This window comes from Cotesia typhae, unplaced genomic scaffold (genome assembly GCF_013202065.1).
Source record: "Cotesia typhae breed Kobodo isofemale line unplaced genomic scaffold, CoteBio_Ctyphae scaffold_13, whole genome shotgun sequence".
NCBI classification, from domain to species: domain Eukaryota; kingdom Metazoa; phylum Arthropoda; class Insecta; order Hymenoptera; family Braconidae; genus Cotesia; species Cotesia typhae.
In genome coordinates, this window is record NW_027423774.1 from 6386812 (window position 1) to 6411847 (window position 25036).

The 25036-nt window shown below is 32.2% G+C and overlaps 2 protein-coding genes and 1 non-coding gene across 3 annotated transcripts in view; 2 read left to right on the top strand and 1 right to left on the bottom strand.

The window, feature by feature from the left end:
• Positions 1–25036, top strand: part of LOC141535101 (kelch-like protein 20) — a 63266-nt gene that overhangs the window by 17373 nt on the left and 20857 nt on the right. Inside the window, exon 10 of the transcript XR_012480549.1 lies at positions 18471–18522. The gene's annotated coding sequence lies outside the window, so the exon portion shown is untranslated. The remainder of the gene's footprint in view (positions 1–18470; positions 18523–25036) is intronic.
• LOC141535103 (knirps-related protein) lies at positions 1948–12373 on the bottom strand. Its single transcript, XM_074254897.1, has 3 exons — positions 11496–12373; positions 7105–7182; positions 1948–3862 (listed from the first exon to the last, which is right to left on the bottom strand). The coding sequence occupies exons 2-3, from the start codon at positions 7180–7182 to the stop codon at positions 2786–2788; spliced, it is 1155 nt and encodes a 384-aa protein (XP_074110998.1). The 5' UTR covers positions 11496–12373; the 3' UTR covers positions 1948–2785.
• Trnap-cgg (transfer RNA proline (anticodon CGG)) lies at positions 15807–15878 on the top strand. The gene has a single exon. It is a non-coding gene; the product is annotated as a tRNA-Pro (tRNA).

The window sequence follows — 25036 nt, forward strand, 5'->3', positions numbered from 1 at the left end:
TGAAGGATACAAAGTATTATATGTACAACAACAGCAAGAGCAACAAGAGTAAGAGCAAGGAGTATCTTTTACAGGCAGGGGTTGAGGAGTAGGTGCATGAGCGTGTTTCAGGTGATGTATTACATTTAGCAGGGATGAACTGTGTGGTTTAATAATAATAAGAGGTGAACCGTAACTCAGCCGAGGTAACCCCGTGAACCGCGGTCACATAAACCACGGATTTATATGCTTCGAATACTACGGAGTCAGCTAGAGCTATAATACTATTAAAGTTAAACTTATAAGTCGAGGAGACGGTGCATACTCTTATTATATTCCCGGGATAAAGAAGGTGAGAATATCGATGTATGTTTTTTTAATTCTACCTTAAATAATAGCCTCTTATTTACGTGATGAAATGATTAATTGTTTATCCTGGTGTATACTTTGTACGTATTATATTACGCTATTTTTATCAGCAGTACTTTTATTTTTTATTAAAAAATAATTTAATTACACTGAAAGAAAGGAAGTCTTGAGTCAAGCGTAAATTTTCTTAAATCGAGAAAATCTTAAGGAAGATTGAAAATTTCTTGAATGAAGTTGAAATTTCTTGAACGAAATTAAATTTTTTTAAGCCAAGAAAATTTTTTCTTGCTCCAAAATAACTTCGGTTTCCCTTACAATTTTCTTGGTTCAAGAAATTTTTTTTTCTGTGTATTCGTAAGATTTAAATTTAACGTTTACTAAAAGCTTTTAATAATAACTAGCAACTTTGCAGTCACTACGTGACTGCCGTGACTAGTGAACTATAAATAAATAAAATTTTACATTATTAAACAATGACTTTTGTTAAATTGCATTGTACTGTTTTAACTATTGACGTACTTAAGGACATAAGCTCATCCCGATGTTACACTCATCAAGAGCTTTCATTTGAGTACCCACATGGATTTTGATATATTTTTTATATATACATATATATAAATATATAAAATATATGAAAAATTGATGTGGGTACTCAAATGAAAGGTCTCGATGAGTGTAACATCGGGATGAGCTTATATTTTTAAAAATGCCAATAGTTCACAAGATACAAGGTCATTTCTTAATTATGTATCTAGAGATAGAGTATTTTTGAATGCAGCCTAAATACTTATCATCATAAATTGACTATTAGTGAGTATAATGTGAAACCTTGAAAAGGCACAGCTCCAGGTCAAGACTTTTCCAACGATACAAAATTTAACGATAAAAACTCAATTTATCATATAAATACACTGGCCACAAAATTTTACTTATTCTTTTAATAATATAGATTAATAATTCAAATTTGAATATTTATAAAGCATCTGGCGTACGATAGTTAAATGCAATCCTTAATTATCCATTAAACATCACCAAAACAAAAAAAATTTTTACGAGCGCATCTATTAAACTTGATTACTGTGGTATAATAACAAGGGTTCGTCTATTAAACCGTTAAAGCTTTGTCTCGTCTCCTGACTAATTGATATTTAAAACCCAAGCTATTTATTCTCACGTACCGCGAATTTTTTCCCCAATACATAATACATAAATATATAAATATAAATACAAATACATTAATATATATGTATGTGTATATGTAAATAAAAATCAAAAGATAATCTCGGCGTGTGTTATGATAGAGCTGAAGAACAACATAACACCGAGAGAATAGAAGAAGAGATGAGGGCAAGAATTTATACTGCGTGTACGTTGAATATTCATGCCCCCCGACCGCCACCGCCGTACATTATAACTCACTACCTCAGCCTCTACCTCTATCTTTTATCCCAGCTTCATTATATTGCCTATTTATGCTCGTAACCTTTTCTTACCGAGTTCATACGCAACCTCGCATTTTTATCCGGTGCTAAATTCATTTTTCAGCCCCATTTTGCTAAACTTTAAATTCCGATACCTCAAACAAATAAAAACAACAAGTTTTTATTTTTTTATTTCTTATTTATTTTTTTCCAATTTTTCAATTTTTTATATTTTACAAAAAACTTAGGTAAAATTTATTATTGTTCTTGAACTTTTTTTTTTTTTTTCATAGATTTATATAATATATATATATACATATATATCTTCATAAATATATATATTTACAGTAATTTACTCAACTGGCTTCAGTCCCTCTTTTAATTAATTATTACAAAAAATTAAAACAACTTTTAATCTTAAATATTTACATGTTCTCTTTTGCTTTTATACAACTTTATAAGTACTCTATTTAAATATTCGTGTGTTTAATAAACATTCGCTTATTATTAAAAGTATATCTGTAAACTTAATACAGTAAATTTAATGATTGCACCGTGATTATAAATTTAAATAAACAAAAAAAAACAATAATTTAAATTATAATTATTATTATAATTTAACAACTATCATAATTACTGGCCGTTAAAATAACTAATAAAATTATTTACATCTTAATGAAAAGAATAAATTCTTTTAAAATAAACCGAGCATTGACAATTTTTTGTCAATTTAAACATTATGCCAAACACGCAACAATTTTTTATTCGGATTTATTCTATTTGACAGATAAATCTTCAACTCGTGTCAATTCTCAACAAAAAAGACAATGCAATATATTAAAATCCCAATGGATTAAATAAAAGTAAAAAATTAGTTCGACAGTGTTGTAAAACAGCGAACAAACATGGTTTCAAACCGTTGATATTGCCCATAAATTAACGTCATAAATCCGATTAGCATTTAACAATATGAAAGACGCGATGGTATTCGTTACTTGTTGATCATTTGCAATCGATTACGACCTTGTGGTGAGATCAATCGGCGCAGGCCGTCTCATAATAACCGGGCTCTCTCGATCGCTTTCGAAGTCCATTTCATCTTGGGTCTGGCGTTCATCATCTGAGTCCTCGCTGGTCGCGATCACACTGGGTGCTTTCATCGACAAGTCAATCGGCGTGTCTTGAGGAGGTAAACAATCATCAGGGGAATTAGTTTCGAAGCGGTCGCAATCTGGCTCAGGGCTTTCATCGAATCTCGAAGAGTCTAGTCTCATTTTCTTCAACGAAGGTGAAGGTAGTTGGTTTTTTAGGACAGCATCCAAATAGACCCTCTTTTTGGTTGGTAATTCTTCGACTACGTTGTGGTTAGCCGCGTATCGGTTATTATTGTTGATATTCTTGCACTCGTTGGTGATTAGCGGCGTATTGCTTTCAGAAATCGAGGAGTTCAACGAGTGAGAGATTAGACTAGGATTGTGAGGGTAGGAAGCGTAGAGATAGGGAGAAATCATGGACATTGAGGGTGGTAGGAACGCCGGAGGCATCATGGGCATGCTACCGAAGGGAAAGCCCAGAGGGAGCCCCATCATGTCTTTTCCGAGTGTTGCTAGGTCTGGTGTTCCTAAATGAGAATGCAGAGGCCTGAATCCAGGGTGGAGACTGTAAGCTGCGCGTCTCTCTGACACCTCGATCGAGCTGTCACTGTTCTGAGACTCTGGCGAGCTAATGGATGGTGAGGTCGAGTTTTTGTACTCGTCTAGGCCCAGCATCAGGGAATCTTCCTTGCTGCGCTGTTGCAGCCTCGGAGGGGTCGTGTTTTGGGGTGTCGGTCTGCTGGGAAGACTCTGTTGCTGTTGGTGATGAAGGTTCTGCTGTTGCTGCTGGACTTGCTGCTCTTGCAGCAAACAGTGGATCTTGAACCAATTCGAACGGCGTCCGTACCTCGAACCCGACTTGGACATTCCGACCATCAGGCATTTCCTCAGACGGCAGGCTTTGCAAGCAGTACGGTTTTTCTTGTTGATGACACACTCGCCCCCGTTTTTGCACTCGGAGATGCTGCTGAGGTTGTTGTAGGATCGCCCGAAAAATGACTGTAACAAAAAAGGAAATAATATTCATTATATTGCTAATAATTTAAATAATTATTGTGTTAAGCAGGTAGGAGTTTTATTGTGACAGTAGGTAGAGGTGGATTGAGGATTGTTGCAATCGCGGTCTCATTGTCTCATTCATCGGACTGTACACTTGTAATACAGAGACTACTGTAGTGTAACAGTTAGGTTTAAATTATTATATGCAGTGGGTGCTCGGTATGAGTTTGAATTGTTGAACATAGAAGGGGATCAAGGCGCGTGCGCGGCCTACTACTCTTTCGCCCTCTAATCTCTAATTGTCAGCGGTGGTGAAATATTTTTACATGATTCCAACATCGTACAGCAAGTATAGTAGACATAAACATGCTACAACATTACCATTATTGTCGCTGAGAGTATTATTATTTAAAAAGGTAGTCTATTCGGGCAAGTAGAGGTAAAAGTCTAGGTATATAGGCAAAAGGTGGAGATGGAGGTGGATTTTGCTTGATACAAATTACCGTGCGAGTGGTGGCTGGTAGCACACGCGGTAAACAAAGTAATTGCAGTTTCGTTTTCTCGGTTAAGAGGGACACGGTCGCCGCTGATGGAACAATAGAACAACACAGCCATGCAGTTGTAATAATGTTACGAATAAAGAAATCCAGATGAATATCTCGGTCTACCATCCAGGCTAAAGCCTCCTGGTGCAATATACTCCTCATAAACTTGGATACTTTTTTAATTACTCTTTATGGCTATAAATGAGCACATGTTTACTTTTTTAGAGCTAATAGTCGATTATAAAATTGATTTTATATTAATAATTTGTTGGGTAGGAAGAAATTATAATCGTTAAAATATAAACTGTGAAAATGAAAGCACTTAAAGTAATTATATGTATACGTGAACATGAACATATAGGTAAAAAAAATAAATAGATGTATATTAAATATAAAAATAGCCTCGACGTTTTCCTGCGCTTTCCCTTTTTTCCGGCCACGTGGATTATTATATTAATAGTTTCCGGTCGCTCTGGTAGGCGTCGTCTTAGTCCTCGATGTTCATAGACGCGTAAGAGTTAATACTTTTTTTATTATAGGGCGTTTATATTAAAGGATAAATATGTACGCAACAAGTAGCTCGTTTAGGTAATATACAGTCGGACTTGCGATAAAGTTAACTTTTATGTTTTGGTTGTCTTCATCGATGCGATCTAAAAAGTGGTAATATTTTTTTCTTGTTCTGTCGTTAGTCCTTAGCTCGTTTACTCGGTGTTTTCAGCCTAACTCATTACACGCTCGGCAAAAGTACACACAAAAGTTTTTTTATTTAGTGTGTATGACTATGACTATGACCATTACCATTACCATTCGGGTAATTTCAGGAGGATTACAAAAATTACAAGAGTACATCGTCAACCACGACGCTCTTCGGACTCAACTAGCTCGACTGATGATGGCTAGGTGATGACACAATCCCCGGTGTCGTGAAAATGCCACCATTATGCACAACCACGCTCTTTACTCCTTTACTCTCTTTTACTCCTAACACTATTACGCAAGTACTTGTATAGGTACACATTATTGTTGACGATGTTGTGATAGTTAACCTCGTGCCCGAGTTTACGCTCGCGTTACGCTGCCAAATTTAATGACCACCACAGTATACCGATCAGTGAAATCGTTAATTTATTTAATGCTTACAATTAATGTCATTCGTTTTTTTTTATTTAAATTATCATTTTCTGAGCAAACAAGATGTTGAATTCTCCTTATAAAAATGAATCTCAGTTTATAATTTTTTATTTTGTTATTTTAGCTTCACGCTTAGATTTTAAGCTTAAAAACTCAAAATTTAGTTAAAGTATTCTTAGAAAGGGAAATTTAGTCCTAGCTTTGTTTTATATCCTGGACTTTTTCTGTATTAATATAAGTACACTTTCCTCATAGAATTGAACGTATATTTGGGTAAAAACATATGTAATTTTTATGGTACTTAAGGAGAGATTTAAACCTCGTTGTAAAATATTTTCGTTAGTTTTTAGTTAGTATAAACGGACTCTTTCAAGCGTAAGGACGTTTATCAAAACGCAGTTTTTTAAATAAATACCAAGTATTAAATATAAAACCTTAAATCACTGCGTTCTATTTAACTAGCCTATCTATAATTTTCTATACAAGACTCCAAAAAAATTTAATAGTACGTACTATGACCTACTTAAGAAAATGAAAACAAAAATGTAATTTTAAGTAGACGATAATTGAGTGGAGTATAAACAAAACAAAAAGTAACGATATCAGATCCAGAGATAAAAAATAAGTGGATTTAAATTTATCCGGCGCTTCGCACTTGCCCGCCACAATTGTTTCCGCCCTAGTTAACGATTACATAACCCGCGACATTGTTTCGTTTCGTTATTTTCGTTTTCAGGCCCATCGTAGCATGTCACCTCCCACCATTAGCATTAACTATTACGTTGCATTACATTACTCGACTCCCGTTCTAATCTGTTTCGTATTTTTTCCACCACCGCCTCCACGCTCGACGATCGACTGCAGACGTCATTGGAACCATCACCTACCACACGGCTCTGTGGATTTAAATTTATTTTTTTTTGTTCCATCCTTTTTTTAGAATTTCACGTGTCGTACATGGTTGTCCGTTTATTTTACAAGTCTGGTTGGTTCCTTTATTTATCTTTATTTTATTTAATATTTATTGTTATTTCTTTTGGTACTTGGTTGGTAGCCCGTGGTACACAACTCCCTTGGACACTTTCGGACTACTCGCGGGGTCGCTGCACGCATGCTTAACCAAACGTTTAACCTCGGGTCGTGAAAGCGATTGCCTTGTGGCTTTGCGACATCGACGGGAAATCATCAGCGGGAAATGTACATTCTTAATTCCTTTTTTTGTTATTGTTATTTTATTTTTTTTTTTTTTTTACTATTATTATTTTTATTATTTCTTTAATCTTTTCTGCAAATGTTTCTCATCAAATTCATTTGACATATATTCAGCCTACGCAATAATAAACACTTTACTCTTTTTTAATTTTATTATTTTTCCTTGACTTTAATTCTGATTTTAGAGTAATCACTAAAAAAATTTTTTTCGGTTAAATAATTATTAGATCACGTAAAGATTATTCAATAACATTCAAAATTATATATAATTAAATTGTCTTTAAGTTGAAAAAAGAAATTTATCATCAAAACTTCCGAATAAGTATGCTAATTTAAAAAAAATAAACAAACCTTGCAGCCTTCGCAAGTAAATGCTCCAAAATGAAATCCCGCTGCCGGTTCCCCGCAAACTTTGCACTGCTGGTTCATCTGTAACAAATAAAATGCATATTTAATAGAAAAAAAAAAAAAAAAAAAAAATGATTTCTCAGTAATTAAAATCAATCGACAAGTCCATGGACTTTTTGTTCAAGTCTATTAATTCTCAGAGCAACTGGACCGTGAACTGAAGAATTATTACGACCATCAACAAAACCATTAAAATAACAATAAAAAATAATAACAATGTACCTATATTTATAGAGAATGAAAATTATATATCTGTTCTCGGGTAATTTTCTACTATAGGCAAATAAAATCCTTATTATTTATCCAATATTTATGAGAACAAACATCGTGTCACTGGTACTCGTGGCGGTTCAAGTGAGTGATCGCGAAAGAGAAGAGGACACCGGCTTAACTAGAACTACACGGGACATTTATTGTGCAATTGGTTCTCTCACTCAGCTCGGTCTACTCGCGAGTCACTCAATCGTAGCGATATAAAACTTAACCACTATGCTAGTATAAGTAAAGTATACGTAAATAATACAAGTGGGAGCGCGTGTTACGTTAAACAAGCGGAAAACTCACCCTCATACATTTTCTTTATTGTTTTCGTCGAGCTTTGTAACGTAATAATGAATAAAATTATCTTATCAAAATTATCGCTCTCAAGGTCTCGACAGCTCAATATAATCCATCCATAGTTGGCTATGTTTTGAATAATCAGGCGAGAAATGACCTGGATTTTATGGCTTTCATACGTGACAACCGATTGCTAAATAGTTGAGCAAATTTAAAAATCAATTCGGGTCTAACGAAAACAAACAGACTCGACTGTTAATAAATCCTAAAAATTTTTGACCTGGTCTATTAAGAAATTATATATTTGTATATTTATCCGGTATACTGTGGTCTATTTTAAAAGCAAACACCTCGACACGGATATTACAATTACTATTACAATTACAATGGTAGTAAAGTAATTATGTATATTTATATTTTTCCATTTATCCGGAGAATTTATATCTTAAACCGCATCTTCAGGGTTAGAAGTGAAGTGGAGATGTTTATCGAGCATCTGAGTTCATCGTCGATAAATTAACGTCTTCCCGAGTGTATACTCGTTCACCGCTGAGCTGACTCATTCTCGGTTTTGTTAAAGAAAATAAAAATATCCATATATTTAATCTATGTGTGTTATAATATATGTTTGTTCTTCCCGTATATTTCTCAGACCCGGCTACCGCAAATAGTTTCACAACCGTTACCAGACTAGACATTTTTCGAGTCAGCCTCTGCCGATTCAAGATTGAAAAGCGGATGCAGGCCCAACGACAGCTACTGAGCTAATCTTTGCGGTTTTTCGCTGATTCCCAGCCTTTTTTATTTCCCCATTCTACAGTTTCTGCGTCAATATTGCTAATTAATTATCAAATTAACTCCAAATGGATGAAAAAATCTCCCTGGAATTTAATAGGAATGCCAGTCGAGGGATATTTGCGCCAGTAAAAGTAATAATAAAAAGAGAGGAAGAATTTGTTACGGAGAAAATAACTACAATGAAAAATTTTAATCTTCTAAGTAAATAAAAAATTAAAACTCTCTTTTAAGCCTCACATATTTAATCATTTTATTGCAATTGTGTCCCTATGTATAATTACTTAGAAAAAAAAAATGCCTGACTTGGTATTGGTTGTGTACACTCGAATTTCAAGTACACACGAATAACGACACTAAATATAGTACTATCAACTCTCTTTACTTATACAAACTTACCGGCTTAGTAAACTGTACTAAAGTGTAAGTGTAAGTCTTTCACATTATATTTAAGCCTGCAGAATTGACTAAATAGTACCATAAACGAAATTACGGTTAAAGACAGCGTATACGTTTTTTTTTTTTTTTTGAACTGAGACATTTTTTATGCTCGCAATAAAATGACTAAAAAACTTGGAAAAAAATGTACATTTAGGGTGAGCTGTAAATGTACGCTTAAAAAATGAGTAAAAAAAAATGGAATGTTTTTTTTTTTTTTTAAATCTAGTTGGAAATTAGGGTCAATATAATTTTTCGTTTTTTACTTCATATTGTCATCAATATAACGGTAAAAAATTTTTTACCTTTTAATTTTTATACATATCGAATTTTTTAGGCTCAACATTTTATTTTTTTAGAGAATTTTTTTACTAGCAATAAAATATTTGAAGATAACCAAAAAAAAGTATTTTTTTTGGATAACAGAAAATTAAAAATAAAAGTAAAACTGCAATAAAAAAAAAGGGTTTAATAAAGAAAAATAAAAATAAGGAAAATAATTTAGTCCGTGAGCTGCTTAAGGCATAAACGAGAAAAGTAGCTGCTGGTACGATTCTCTCACGGCTTGATTCTTAAACTCGTCGAATATCTGTCTGTTAGCGTCGGCGGGAATATCGCGCAACCGATTTTCTACATAGATCACAGTAAACCAGTAAGCGCAGGATATCACACAAGTTTCGAGCGAGCCAGCCAGGCTCATTCCCGAGTAGTGCCTCGTGGCGATTCCCGATCTCGATCATCGTCGGCGGCTTCTCATTCTTTTGTAAAGCGATCGAGCGAGATCCGTGTGCCGGCGTCGGCTGCACGCCATCATCACCAACACACCATCCATGCTCATTTAACTAAAAACGACTGCCATGCTCACTCCTCGAACTCGGTACCGTCTTTCATGAAAATACCAGCAAATATGTATGTTCAAAACCATCAGGCTCGCTCGCCTTCATCCTCCGATTCTTACTTGTATCCTTGAATCCTTCTCTAAGTCCAAGGATAAAAGATAACAATGAGATTATTTTATTAAAAACCCCCGAGAGTATTTATTGTTGTAAAAAAATTTATCTACTTAATCTTCTGATTAACTTGTGCTTTTAAATTTATTTTTTTTCCTCTTTTTATTTACTATACAATTCACAAAGTAGTCCCCGAAGGATACATCCGTGTTACTGGAGGTTAAGACACCTGTAAAACTATCGCCTGTGAAAATATATCTACACACCGGATACACACCTGTTAAATGCATTCGGTGCGGGTCCAATTGTCGCTTAAAGCGCGGATATTACTTTTATTAAATAGAAAGTTTGATACTTTTTTCGTAGTCTAAATTCAAACAATAAAAGTAGAAATATAAATTTATGATAATAAAAATAAGTAATTAATTTCTAATTTTGAATATTTTCACGTTAATTATTTGAGTAATTTAAAAGTAATCTAATCTAGTGATTAAAGAACGTCAATAATACATCAGACAAGATCGTAATATTGAAAAAAAAAAAAAAAAAAATCGTCACGGATGATCGACATGAGGAATAATTGCATAATTATCAGATACCCGGTTAATTATCGAGTACTCATTAGCCGTGACAATCGAATCGTTAATCATGCTTCGAAAATATCCCTCGCCCCCGTAAATATCTATCTAAACCCATCGTCACGATCTGGTTAGCCTGCGCTCTGTCAGCTCTGGACTCTGCAGTAATGTTCCATGAGCTGGTCCGCAGTAGTAGTAAGAGTTTTCGTTCTGACGAAATTTTTGATGTTCGTGACGCACTAGTAAATCCTAGCACCATCAACATCACCTTCAGCCAGATAGATATTGTTGTTATGGGTTATGGCATTTGTTTATTATTTCCCATTGTCTTGGTCTCTTTGCGTTCCATTCATTTATATTTATATTTATATACGTATATTATCTATGTGCATTGGATAAATATATTTACTGGTTACTCGACACATACCTTTCACTCGATATTTGATTCCAAGTGCAATTTACTTTAAATATCGTGCGATTCAATGATTTGTTGTTGCTTTATTATTCATGTGCGTTTTATATCCATACATCATACAGATTTGATATTACAATAAATAAACACAACTATAAATATATTATTCACCGATTTACTCTCAGCTGACGATCATTAAAGTCTTCACCATGAGTTTTGAAATTATTAATTATACAATTACCTAGCGTAATTTCTTTATTATCATTATTTATCTCTTTTCCTTTTTTTTTTTTTTTATTTTTTATCTGCTTTTTAACTAAAAAAAGGGCAATCATAAATCAAATCGAAAGCGTCCAGGTGTTGCAATCAGAGTAGTCGTAATAAGACGACTTTAATTTTTTTTTTTTTTTTTTTCGTTAAATACTACTACTGTTATTATTATTATTATTCATTGGAAGAACCGGCAGTAGTCCATTAGCCGCAAACTAGACAAAATTAATTGGTGGACCGTTTAAATTAATCTTCACACTCGAAAAAAATTTTTATTTTTTCAACCGCGAGAGAATAAATGAAATGAGATAAATTACATATTTTACTACTGACCTTTGATTATTAATTTTACACGTCACACGATATCCTCAGGCTTTTTTTAATTGACAATTCAAAACCGACACTCCGGAATGGAAACCACTTTTTGCACTTCACTCACTTTGATTTTAAAATCCAGAAAAAAAAAGAAAACTAGTAATAGGAATAATAATGTCCGTGCATTTATTTCAAAATCGTCTTCATCGTCTCAGTTCGGTGTTAAAATTTTTTTATAATTTTTTTTCATACGATTTATTTACTAAATAAATCAACACACTATCACAAGCACTGACTCAATCGTAGTCGAAGCCAAAGTAATTAATTTAGTGGGTATGAATGATGACCGCAAAAAATGGAAAAAAAAAAAAAAACTGAATAATAAAGCAAAGGTGTTGATGCGATGATGACCGACGGGTGAATGACTCTGTTGTGATGGTGGTATCGTAGATTTTAAAATCACCTTTGCTTAAAGTACCCCTTCCCTTGTCTGGAGGTATTATCCTTCCTCTAAGTGCTTCTTCTTACTGCCGTATGAACCTCTGAGAAGTAACCTCTCGGCGTGTATGGTAGAGGTGTCTCGTGTCGTCTAATGAGTAAGCCGATTGATTACGATGCAATGCAAATAGAAACTTGTTGTATGTTTACGAAGAAATCAATCGGGAAAATAGTTGAGCAAAGCACTTTTTTACGATCTGAAGCCAGGTAGACATTGAGCAGCCCGGAAGGTATTGAATTGACCGAGAGTCCCAAAAGATATTTATCCTCGATCGTAGGTAAAAAGTAGTGGCTATCTGGAGTGCGTGGATCGATCTTGAGCACACTAGAATCACTGAATGTGTAGTCGCATAAACGGAGAAGTGTGTGCGCAGTGTCGGCTGCCGCCACCAGGTAGAACACAGGTGGGCCGTTTGGTCCCCGACTGCTGGACCCAACTGCTAAGCTATCAACCGATGGTGGGGATGAATTGCAAGGCCCAGGGTGGGAAAATGCTTCGACGACGCCTCGATTTAACTCACGTGGAACTCTCAAGAAGGGGACTTATGGGGAGGGGCTTCTATAAAGTGTTGGCACTCGTTTTAGGGCTCTATCCCCTCTACTACATATGTGTATATGTGTATATGTATATCTATTTGTTTTAGGCTTATAGGGTTGAGTTATTGATGACCATTCATGTCGATAATTACTGGGAAAAATTTTTTTTGAAAATTATCACAATCCTGTGAGTTTTTGAAAGATCAATTCTTGGAGAGATAAATTATGTGCTTCATTTAGGAAAAATGTTTATGCTTAGAAAGTGAAGTTGCAATAAATAATTTTATCGATATTAATTTTTAAAAAATAATTAAGTTAGAGTATTAATAAAAAAGCGATAAAATTTTATTAGAGAAAAATGAAATTTAAAATGTTTAAAGAAATTTTATTTTATCGAATAATAAAATTTTTTTTTTAATTTGAATCTTAATGACTCATGTAAATTAATAGTAATAAATATTGGTTGTGTAAAGGTCAAATTTAATTAATAAAAATGTATAATATTATTATTATTGTCGTTAATAATGTTAATGTTACATTAATATATTAGCCTTACGGCATAATAACATGATTAACGACTAAAAAAACTAATCGATAGGATACAAAATCAATTTTCAAGTTTAAAAAGTTTGATAATGATCAGTCGTTTATAAAGTGTATAATTATCGGTAAAGAAAAGTTTCTTCTACTAATTTGATAATAATAAATACGGTTGGATAATACTATCATAGAAAATCGATTTGTAATTATACATACAAGTATTGAGAAATATTTCAGAGTAGACGTCTAAGTCTTACATTAAAGCCGATGAAATGGAATTCTTTTTTTTTTTTTTTTTTTTTTTTTTTTTTTTTTCATTTATGGGGGAAAAAATAAGTATTTATGAAGGTCACAATTTAAGTACACTAAGTCCCGTTCAAAGTTCTCCAGGGAATTAAATGGATTAGATCAACCCAGTTTATATTTATGTTTATGGAACGCGATAATAGTTGCAATATTTTCGTGCTCGTAAAAAATGTCGCGTCATCGACTATTTGAGTAAAAGACTACTGGCTAATCACCAAAGATTAGAGGCTAAAAAAGATATAGACTGTGAACCAGCGTTTGTAGCCTGTTGGGAAATTACTTCAATACGTACTTTTGAGACACTACTTGACCGTCTCAACAGTAAGTATTCAATGCAGGTATATTGCTTTAACAATCCTCCAAGTAATCCGTGTAATAGTTTTCCTTTCAAAGAACAATCTTCACTTAGCGATAATTTGATGTCATAAAAACAAATTCGTAATGTCCGTTTGGTAATTATACCTATCCTAAGTTCTTTTATTGGGGGTCATCTACATTTAAAAATAGTTTAAGGTTGAGATTTACAAAAACTTAGTTTTAGATTTTTTTCTAAGAAAAAAAAAATCATTTTGACTAAAAAATTCTTTTTCTTAATGACCGCAATTACGTTTTCCTATGGAATTGAAGGGAATATTACTATTTAAGGAGAGTTATATTCAATTAATATCTACTAAACAGCAAAAATCTGATTCTATTTCAAATATTAATAAAAAAATTAACAAAATAGCTCAAAAAACTAAAAAGCGCAATTTTTTAACGTTACACGAAGAGAAAAGTATCGTTAGAATAAGGATACTTGTCGTTATTCTGACTATACGCTGTAGTCATTTTTTTTAGAGATACACTATATACCCAATTCAGCTATACAGCGCATCATCAAAATGACGATCCTTATTTATTATTTTAGGTGTTACATTTAGTTAGGGGAGGTAGCCTAGGTACTCGCAGGTACCTCGCCCAAAGCGGGTAGGTGCTGTTTTATTGTGACACTGAGTGCGAATGTCAAAGTATGCATTTGTAGTGATCATGGAAACACTCCTGAGTATTTGAAAGTTCTGATTGGGTGTTCCAGTTTTGACAGAAAGTCACAAAATACAAAATAAAGAAATTGCTAAATTTGTTACAATCACGAATGAAATGTGTCATCAGATGATTCGGGCACTATTACACTTATGATAATATTGATGAAACCATATTATTTTGGTACCATTTAACTCTAAAGGACGATACAAGTTCGGACGGTTCCCTTCGTATTTTCAATTTTACAATTGTTTAGCGAAAAAACGTGTACTGGGACAAAGCGGGTAGGGCAAAGTGGGTACTTAGTATTATCAATTTCAATAGAAAAATGCTTATTTTGCTTAAAATTAATTAAATAAAAATAAGATCGTTATTTGAATGATTGCAATGCCTAAAAATCTTCTTTTTATGTTAGCTAAATACACAATTTTATTATCAAAATTAGTTTTATCATTAGATTCGTCTATTTGTAGTGCTTATCCGCTTTGGGCTAAGGGGTAGTGCAAAGCAAGTTTTTAAACAGTTTTTATTTTTTATTGATAAAAAATTTTTAGACCCAAACTAAGACAATATTCCTATCTAATATTGAAGTTCGATCACTACTATGTCGGATAGAATATTATTCGTTAGTAAGTCGAAGAAAAACTAAAACTTCTAGGCCTTCTTCGTTAGCTTTAGGCTATCCTCCTCTAAGTGAAACAGATGAATTCTTAAATCAGAAATACGGATCGTTATTTTAAGGAAACATCATTTAAGGATACATTAGATAGTCATTTTAACAATATTTTTTTTTCCGTATATTGTTATTCTAAATATACGCCGTATATTTATTGTTTTTAATTGTATAGCCAATTCAGCTATGCAAGGGATCATTAAAATGACGATCCGTATAATTATTTTAGGCGTTACATTTAGTTGATTCAACCTTACAGATCCTCACGTTAACAAAACCGATGCCTGTTTTGATGAAATTACATATATTTACAAGAGCTATTCTCCGTATGCTCAAGTGAAACAAATGAATCCTTAAATCAGAAATCCGGATCATTATTTTAAGGAAACGTTATTTAAGGATACGTTGGATAGTCATCATAACAATATGTTTTTTTCCGTGTATACGAAAGTATAGAACGAATCATTAAGGGTGATTTCAACGCTTGTAACGAAGCTTTGGTTCGGCGCTCGAGCCCAGAGATGGCGCCACGAGCCTGACGTGGACGCTATTGATGCTTCATTCTCTGGAAAGTCATGTTTATCGTTCTCTCGTCGATAACAATGGTTTTTAATCGCGTTTTAACTAACAAAAAGTCATTTTTAATGATAAAAAGGATTTTTTTTAACAAAACGATGTGTGTTATTCATTTTTTTTTTTTTTTTCTATTAAATCCCTTATTTGAAAAGTGTCCTTTAGTTTGAACCGTGTATCCTGGCTCGTTGGTCTAGGGGTATGATTCTCGCTTCGGGTGCGAGAGGTCCCGGGTTCAAATCCCGGACGAGCCCAAACAACCATATTTTTTGGAATTTTAGGATCTGATTATCGCCGTTCCTAGAATTTGAATTTGGAAATCGAACAATAACTTCGGGTGTCATTTAGAACTGATTACAATGATTTCAAAATAGGTGACACTATTATTACTCACCTCCGGCCTCATTAATGTTCCATTTTCCTATTAATACAATTGAAAAGATAGGCTATCGGTACATTTTGTACCTTATCACTTAACTGTAGTTTCACTTTATCCAGAAATATTTCAAGCATTATTTATCGACACTTTACATTCTTTTATACATGATTGTTACTTCATTTTATGGAAAGATATAAAGGTTTTGGAATTTATATCTAGATTTATGTAGATAGTTAATCCGAAATTTTTGTGTTAAGTATTAGTATTACGTTGGGTATATTTATAAATCAAAGACGTACAATGAAATTTTCTCTAATTTTTCATTATACTGAACAGCATGGTTCCAAAATCTTGAATTCTTCTGAAACATAAACTACTTTTGGTTTATAAATGATCTCATCGCTTTTGAAAAGTGTCGAGCGCGAAAAAATCAATTCTTATGGGTTTATTGACCCAGACTAGATTATGTATAAATAACGTAATAACACATTATTTATATCATAAATATTTAAAGTATAGATATTTTTTAAATTTAAAATGATTTTAAATAAATTTGATATTCATTTTTTTTTTTTTTTGGTGATATAAAAATAATTATCGACTAGTAGTTTTAATCTATTTTTATAACACTTCCTTATTACATATACATTTTTATTTAGCAATTAAAAGATTTAAAAAATTAAGGAATACATTCGAAAGTAGCAGCTAAATTGTAAAAATCACTTGGGCATTTATTATCTCGTGTATGAATTTTTTTGCTTAGCAAAGTGAGTGTTTAGCCGAAAATTGCAGCAATTGAGAAGGCATTAAGCCTAAAATAATGATTATTCTATAATATACATTCATCTCATCGCTTAAAAAAATTTAATCATGTATATAAAAAAAATAATTGTTAATATGCGAATTAATAATTGATTTAAAAGGTGTCTTTACCTTAATTAAATTGTTTTTAACGTGTTGTTAAAAAAGTGAGAAAATTTTTTTTTAATTTTTGGAACTTTTGGGACGTTCCTAAAATATTATCTAGAGGCTGCAGGTGAGAAAGGTGAAAGCGTGTAGTACTCGAGCTGAATTTGTCGAGTTGATGATGATCCCATACGTACACTTTTGGAGTATTAATTCCCTCGGGGCTATAACGACTCTCATTTTCCCAATGGACCCAAAAAATAACAGCGCTGGTGTCTTTGGTTGCATGGGAAGCTGATATATCGCCGAGTACAAGATCAAAAGACAATGAGTTACTTTTATATATATTTATAAAAGTTAACTCTGCCGTGGGATCAATCGATTACGACGTTGATACAGTACTGAGGTGTCGCAAGTACCTTGTACACTCAATATAACGTTTCACCTGCGTCATTTAATGATATTTACGGACATCGTCGTTAAATGTATATGTCTACATATTATTTTATATAAAATTGTATGATTATTAATTAGATTCAGAAACTAATAAAGATGTAACTTTCTTTTAAAATTTCATTTACTCGGGTTAAATTATTAAAATTATCAACATTACACCGGTAATTTTTATTCTCTCGATGGTTCATTCTTTAATGACGATAGTATTTAATAATAATTACCGCGGTATAAAACAGAATGAGCTCTACATTCATAATAATGAGCCTTAAAACATTCCGATGAATTTATTAATTTAGCGAAGTATTAAAATAATAAATAAATATTAATAATGAGGATAATAATTGTTCAGGAAGTTTTTAGAGTTTTAAGAGGCTGGGAAAGTCTCCGCAAAGATATCTAAGCACGTTGAAAAAAATAATATAAGTAAAAAGGAAAAAGCAAAATAAAAAAAAAAAAAAACAGCAACTAACTACGTCTAGAATTAAGAAGATGATTGAATAACGTTAATAATAGCTTCAGCTGGTCATAACTTTCAGCATCTGACGGGCTCCTAGCTCGAAATAGCGTCGTAAAACATCATTTGCCATCTTAACTGTTTTTATTTTTATATATAAAACAAATAAATTTTTTTTTTTACTCTGCAGTAAAGGAACTACCGTAAAGTTAGAAAATGTTAGCAATGTCACCGAGTGTTCTTTTTGATCGCTAAAAATTTTCCTTTGACATTCGACACCCATTAACGTCTATAAATAGTAAAAAAAAGGTGGGATAGTCACCAACTTATCAGCTTCAATAGATCAAGTATATATTAATTATGATAATTTAGCTGCATATGCGTGTCAGACATTCGTATTCTCGAATTTTTTGTTCACCTTCATCATCGCGGATTTAAACTTTATTTTTTATTTTTTACCGTTTATAATATTGCACGTTGCGTGTCCTCAGCTCATCACCTTTTCTTAATTCAATCTTACACTCTACTCACATATCCCAAGCACACATTAATGTATATTAAGCCCAAACCTCCTTTTGTATTTAAGATCATAACATCATATTACTTGAGCAAAAAAATTTAAACGCGTGTTTAATTTTTTTTTTTTTTCAGGTTTTATTGGAAATTTGGAGTAAACGCTGGTTGATCATCGCTCAGTATATCGGTGAGTGGTTAAGAAATAAAAATAATTAACTTTTTTTATTTATGACGAGTAAAAATATTTAATAGATATATTTATCAATTAACGTCTTCGGTAATAAATTAATAAATTAAAAGGGAATAAGTTTGCAAGGTTTATAAGTAAATTGCTCACCCACGCGTATAAATATTTTTTGAGTAGAGTCTGATACTCGTATCTTTTCTATATTACTATACATACTCTCGAGAGCATCAAATCAAGGGTGGAGACTGGCGCAGGTAATAATTAAAACGCGGAGGTGGAGAAAATACATGGTACCTTCTCGAGACTTACAATATCCCATCTTATAAACTTAATATAATTCAAATAAAACCGATCCACCGTACACCCATTACATACACACTTGGATATATATATATATATATATATATATATATATATATATATATATATATATATATATATTTATAATATAATATAATACAACATTAAAGTTATAATACATTCCCCAGCTGGTATAACGGTTTAAATGGAAATAAATCCAAGGCCTAAAAAATTTTATTTTCCTCTTGGATTCAATCCCAAAGCAATATACCCAACGTTTTATTTATTATTTTATACATTTACACATACATCCACATAAATACCATTAAATATTCATCATTTTTTTAGAAATACGATAAGAGAGTCATTGACGAAATAGTTTCTTGGTCCGGTACTAATGTATGTACCCAGACACGACGCATTACGTTTTATTAAATTCAATAATGATATAAAAGACGTTATTAAATACAAAATAGAAAAATAAAAAATTATCGTCAATTTCACGGACTTTAATCGATCATTAAGAAGACCTGATTGGATTATTGCATATCAGTAGCTTTTTTAAACACCTATATAATCCATCAGGCATCATCAGGTATCACTTAAATCTTAAACGTGTTACCTGTGTACGGTTTTTATTATAAAATTAAGAAAAGATTAACAACTTTATCGCACGCGATTCACTAGTTTTAGCCTTTTTGCCACTTTGAGATCTCGTGAAAACAGATCTACTAAGTGATATTTATTTTTATTACTTTAATTAACTCATTATTAACATAGTTTTTTAGTTTTTATTCGTTTATTATTCCGGAAAAAAATTTATTCAATGACACTGTTATTGAAATTTTTGAACGCCTAGGAAAAGCATACGTATTTCATCAAATATTTAATTTTTGTAAAGGTTATTTCTCAGAAATCTACATTCAATACAATAACACTCAAGTGGTTTGAAATATTTTAAAAATTAGACAAGCTTAATTTATTTAAATTTATTTTTATTAATAAAAAAATTATTCCGGGATTTTTTCATAACATAAATCCACATTTTATTATATCGATTAATAATTTTTTCTGAAGCATCAGTTTTGACATTATTAATAAATAGATTTTAAAAAATGATAGAGCGTTAGAAAATGGAATTTAAAATGAATTATATTAATGAGTTGTACTAAAACATATAGAGAGATGATCACGTGGTTGTAATGACTGTGATGGGTTTGATAAAGAGCTTCACCCCGATTTTTCAGCCTCCGTATATAATTATTAATCCAGTAGACTACTCTCTTATAGAGAACTAATGGTTAAAAGAGGCTATGCTAATGAAAGCCAAGTGAGCCTTTTATCCTCGTACATTTTTCTCCTTCAACCACTGATACACACTTTACTTTATATACAGACACACACAAACACAGAGCAACCTTTACTCGTGATTAGCGTCCACTGGATATACATATTACATTGAAGGAGGTTGGATTATTCCTCAATGTCGCGTTTCGATGAAGACCTAACCGTCTACATACATAATACACCACGTCTACTTTCAACTGATGGATTTATCATCGTAAATCTCATAATTTTCCTCTTACAATCCATTCAATTCCCTGTTTCTTAAGCTCAATTATAACGCTACTATATACTAAATTCACCAGCTCACTGCTTATTTATTAATATCGATTAATATTACTTTTTTAATAATATAATTACCAGTGTAATGACTCAATTACCCGCCGAAAAAATTCATTACCTGTTTATTTTATTTTATTTCACTTTTTTTTTTCCATTTTATTTTGTTACTCTTTGGCTAAATAATTACCAGTAATTGATGTACGTAGATGCAAGTCGAGAATAATAGACTAGGTTTTTTTTTTTTTTTTTTTTTCGAGCTGCAATAAAAGACTTTGATAAATAAAATAAGACAGTGGACTTGAAACATCCGGTTAGATTGAATTAGACCGTGTTTAACTCCAACAAGACCATATATACGGTACAATAATTTTTCTCATCACTCTTTAAGAAATATAATCACAGCATTATAAGACACATTGCGTAATGCAATCAGTATTACGTTATAAATTTTATACAGCTATATATATGTGGGTTATTTGTGTGGACGACGAGAAGAAAATAATTTGCAATCCGGTTTTTTTTATTTTCGGGCGATGATGCGACAATTTAATTTTATTATTTTATTTATATGTACTTCCTTATTTTATTTAAATACTTTGGCGTTTTGGGGTCCCTTTAATTTAGTGTACCGTGACTTGTAGAAGTATAAAATAAAAATAAGGTTTATATAGTTTAGTGTTAAGTGTAAACACCCGATAATTTTATTTTTTGAGTCATCGGTGGCATTAAATTTAAAAAATTACTCGATTTATCTCGGCGAGAGGCGCGAAATTAAATTTCATTGCGAGAGCTGTTGCTCTCTTATTCGACGAGTAATATAACAGTCAACCGAGTGGTTATGCTGCTATGCGCAAGTTGTTAAATGTCTTTATAGCACTTTTGGTAAATTAACAGTTACATTCGCCCACGGTGCTTTTTTTTTTTTCCTTATTTTATTATTTGAGTCTTATAACTGCGGATTTTTTGTCCAGCCAAATTATTTATAAACTATTAATACCGTCCCCATTTCTTTAATTAACAAATAATAACAATTCGTTAATTTATAGGTCCTACTTGGAGCTTGATTATAAATAAAACTCTAATTAAAGTCTATTTAATTAAACCGGTTGGGATTGATCGTAATAAAGGGATTGAAATAAACAAAAAATGATCCCGGATCAAGTTTGAGTACTTAATAGAGATGTCGAAAATAAAAAAGTCTACCTATGCCCTTTATTCCCATTCACCCTCTCTTTTTTTATATATTTATAATATAATAATCCTCAGAAGAGATTCTTCTTGGACGTTTGTCAGGATTAGGTCCCTGGGTCATGGCAAAACGGTTAGCGAATTCGTTGCTCTTTCTTCTCCTGGCTTTTTTATTATCCAATACATATATAAGGCAGCAACAGTGCAACGAGATCACACGAGTAATACCTTCCAAGTCCAAGAACGTTATGTTATAATACACAAAATTAATACGACCGGGGATTTAGAGCCAACCGACGAGCAATAAGCCAAGGACGTTCTTTATTTTGACATTCAAATATTTATAACTCTTTAAAAGTCTTATTCATTATATGTTTTTTATTATTATACTTAAGACCTTGTAATCCGATTCAGATCATTTAAGCTTGTCCTTTCTTCTCAATTTTATTTTACTTTATTTATTCCTAAACGGGTATCAAAAATTATACTGAGGTTTTATTTTAGTTGGGAAAATTAATACACAAGAAAAATAAGTTACTAAGCACGTGCTTCGTTTTCGTTAACAGCTACATACACCTGGTATTAAATAGGTGTAACCAAGTAAATTTAAACGTTTAATTTTAGTTAGTTAAACCTAACCCGTATACTGTGAATAATAGAACGATATATATATATATATATATATATATATATATATATATATATATATATATATATATATATATATATTATATATGTGAGTCCTCTGTATGATGATTTTAACCAACGTCCGGAAAAAAAACTCGAAAACTTTTCTTTCAATAATACACATAACTCTCAATATAAAATATGCATAAGGGACGAGTGTGACTTGTCGAGAGGATACGTTTTTAGTACACAACCCGAATGACAAATAAGTCAATTCCGTTTAGACTTTTAAATTGTCGCAGTAAAGTATTTCTCACTGTACACCATACACAAATATATGTATACCTACTATACAAACTACACTCAATAACACAAAAGGAAGTGCTTTAAAAATACCTCACTAAATTTTTTAATTTTTTTTATTTTTTCATCCGCGTCTTCTTAGAAATAATGAAATAATTTACATTCTCTTTGGTATTAGCCTTTACAATATTGCTGCTAGTAGAAAAAAAAATTACAACGCGTGTAAGTTAAAAACAAGTGTATGTATTTTTTTAATTTAGAAAAGAAAAAAAATGGAAATGGAGTGAAATAATGACTGTTTATTATAAAATAAAATGCGATGAGCTGGAGATTAACCCGCGAAAGCATTATATTAGAAGAGTGTCCTAAGACAATGGGCGTTTAAATTGCGCAAAGTTTGTTTCCGGCCTATGACTCTGCGACTTAACATTATTGTACATCCATCACACTTAGCATTACACTGGTAGTACAGTACCGAGTGCAGTGCCCCGATAATATTTCGCAACTGCGCAGGATGTCGGCGAGGCTGCATAGTCCGGATAGAATTGGAGTCGCGGATAGATCCACACTTTAGCCTTACCTGGCATGCAATCGAGCAGAGTCTGTTGTTTGGTTAATTCATTAAATGCCGGTTACTAAATGTCGAGAATCTAGTCTCTACTCTTTACTTCGGTTGTTACGTGCTGTGCGGGAGCATCCATGAGGAGATAATACAATAATATAAAAGGACGCTAAGACTTGAGACTAAATCCAAGGTGAATTAGGCATTAGAGTGGCCAGATTGCTCCCAATGGAACCGGCAGGGGGGGGGGGCGTTTTAGACCCACTAAAGAGGACGTGGTACTTCCTCTGCTCGACACAAGGACGCTGAGAAGACCTCGCGCTAGATGCATCCTCATGCGCCAAAGGTTTGCGTCCTGTTTGCTGCTTTCTGTATTTTTTTTTCTTCAATCTAAGCCATCGCGTTTGAACATTTTATTTAATTAATTAGACATTGCAGAAAATTTTTTGCTTAATTATTATTAGCGAAGCTTCTGTTGAAACGTTAAATATTTTTAAATGATTATTAAAAATTGCGGTGATGTTTATTGATATGATTTGGCTCTTAGGCGAGATTTATGGTGGGTACCAGTGAGCAGTTAGCCATTCTGTTGTTTTCTTATTCATGTATTCACCACGCCCCGGTAGTAGAGTAAAATACTATAGAGCTTCGCTGGGTAGTCTGTCTCAATTCTGAATGTGTGTTATTTTATTACACTACATCTGTACACGTGTACTGTATCTGTGTAAATATTATTCGTATGCATATATGTATATCAGTGGTACACTTTTTGTGTCTGCGTCTCAGCTTCATTAGCCAGTGCCTGATTTAACATATCCGAGTAGAGGCTGAGACCTGAGAGTTAAACTTATTAAGTCAGAGTAAAGAGGAGTGTCGTGCTGCGACGAATTAAAACGTCTTGGCAATGAGATACATTCACCAGTTCACTTCAAGACAACTTTTGCAATAAAAAATTCATTTTAGATAAATAAAACAGAGTTACGAGTCGACTCTGATTATCTGAATTATTCACCACAGTACATTAGTATACTACATTATTATACCTTAATTATCAAAATTAAAATATTAATTATTAATAATTTTAGTTTTTATCCTTTATATTATAATAATTTTTTTAATTGGAGATATAAAGACTTTATTGAGTAAATTTAAATTTAATTTATTGTTATCGGTAAAAAAATTATTTTTTTTTAGGAATAACTAGCAACCTTGCAGTCACTATGTGTCTGCCGTGACTAGTGAACTATAAATAAATAAAATTTTGCTTTATTAAATAATGAATTTTGTTAAATTGCACTGTATTTTCTTAACTATTGACATTTTTAAAGATATAAGCTCATCCCGATGTTACACTCATCAAGAGCTTTCATTTGAGTACCCACATTAATTTTTTATATATTTTTCATATATACATATATAAAATACATATAAATATATGAAAAATTGATGTGGGTACTTAAATGAAAGCTCTTGATGAGTGTAATGTCGGGATGAGCTTAAATCTTTAAAAATGTCAATAGCTCACAAGATACAAGGTCATTTCTTAATTATGTATCTAGAGATAGAGTATTTTTGAATGCAGCCTAAATACTTATCATCATAAATTGATTATTAGTGAAAATAATATGAAACCTTGAAAAAGCACAACTCCAGGTCAAGATCTTTCCAACAATACCAAATTTAACCATAAAAACCCATTTTATCATATAAATACACTGGCCACAAAATTTTTCTTATTCTCTTAATAATATAGATTAAATTTTAGACAATTCATTAAATAATCAAATTTAAAAATTTTAATTCTAAATGATTTACTTAATAAAGTTCTCGTTTCTACGACTTAGATAATTATCACTTATAAAATCTTGATAGGAATGAAATAAAAGCAAATATTTGAATTAAAAATAA

What these genes read in the sequence shown, in the direction of transcription:
- LOC141535103 (XM_074254897.1), bottom strand. Translation starts at nt 7,182, where the DNA reads ATGAACCAGCAGTGCAAAGTTTGCGGGGAACCGGCAGCGGGATTTCAT. An exon ending in TTACTTGCGAAGGCTGCAAG is followed by an intron (nt 3,863 to 7,104) that starts GTTTGTTTATTT and finishes TTTTTGTTACAG; the next exon opens with TCATTTTTCGGGCGATCCTA.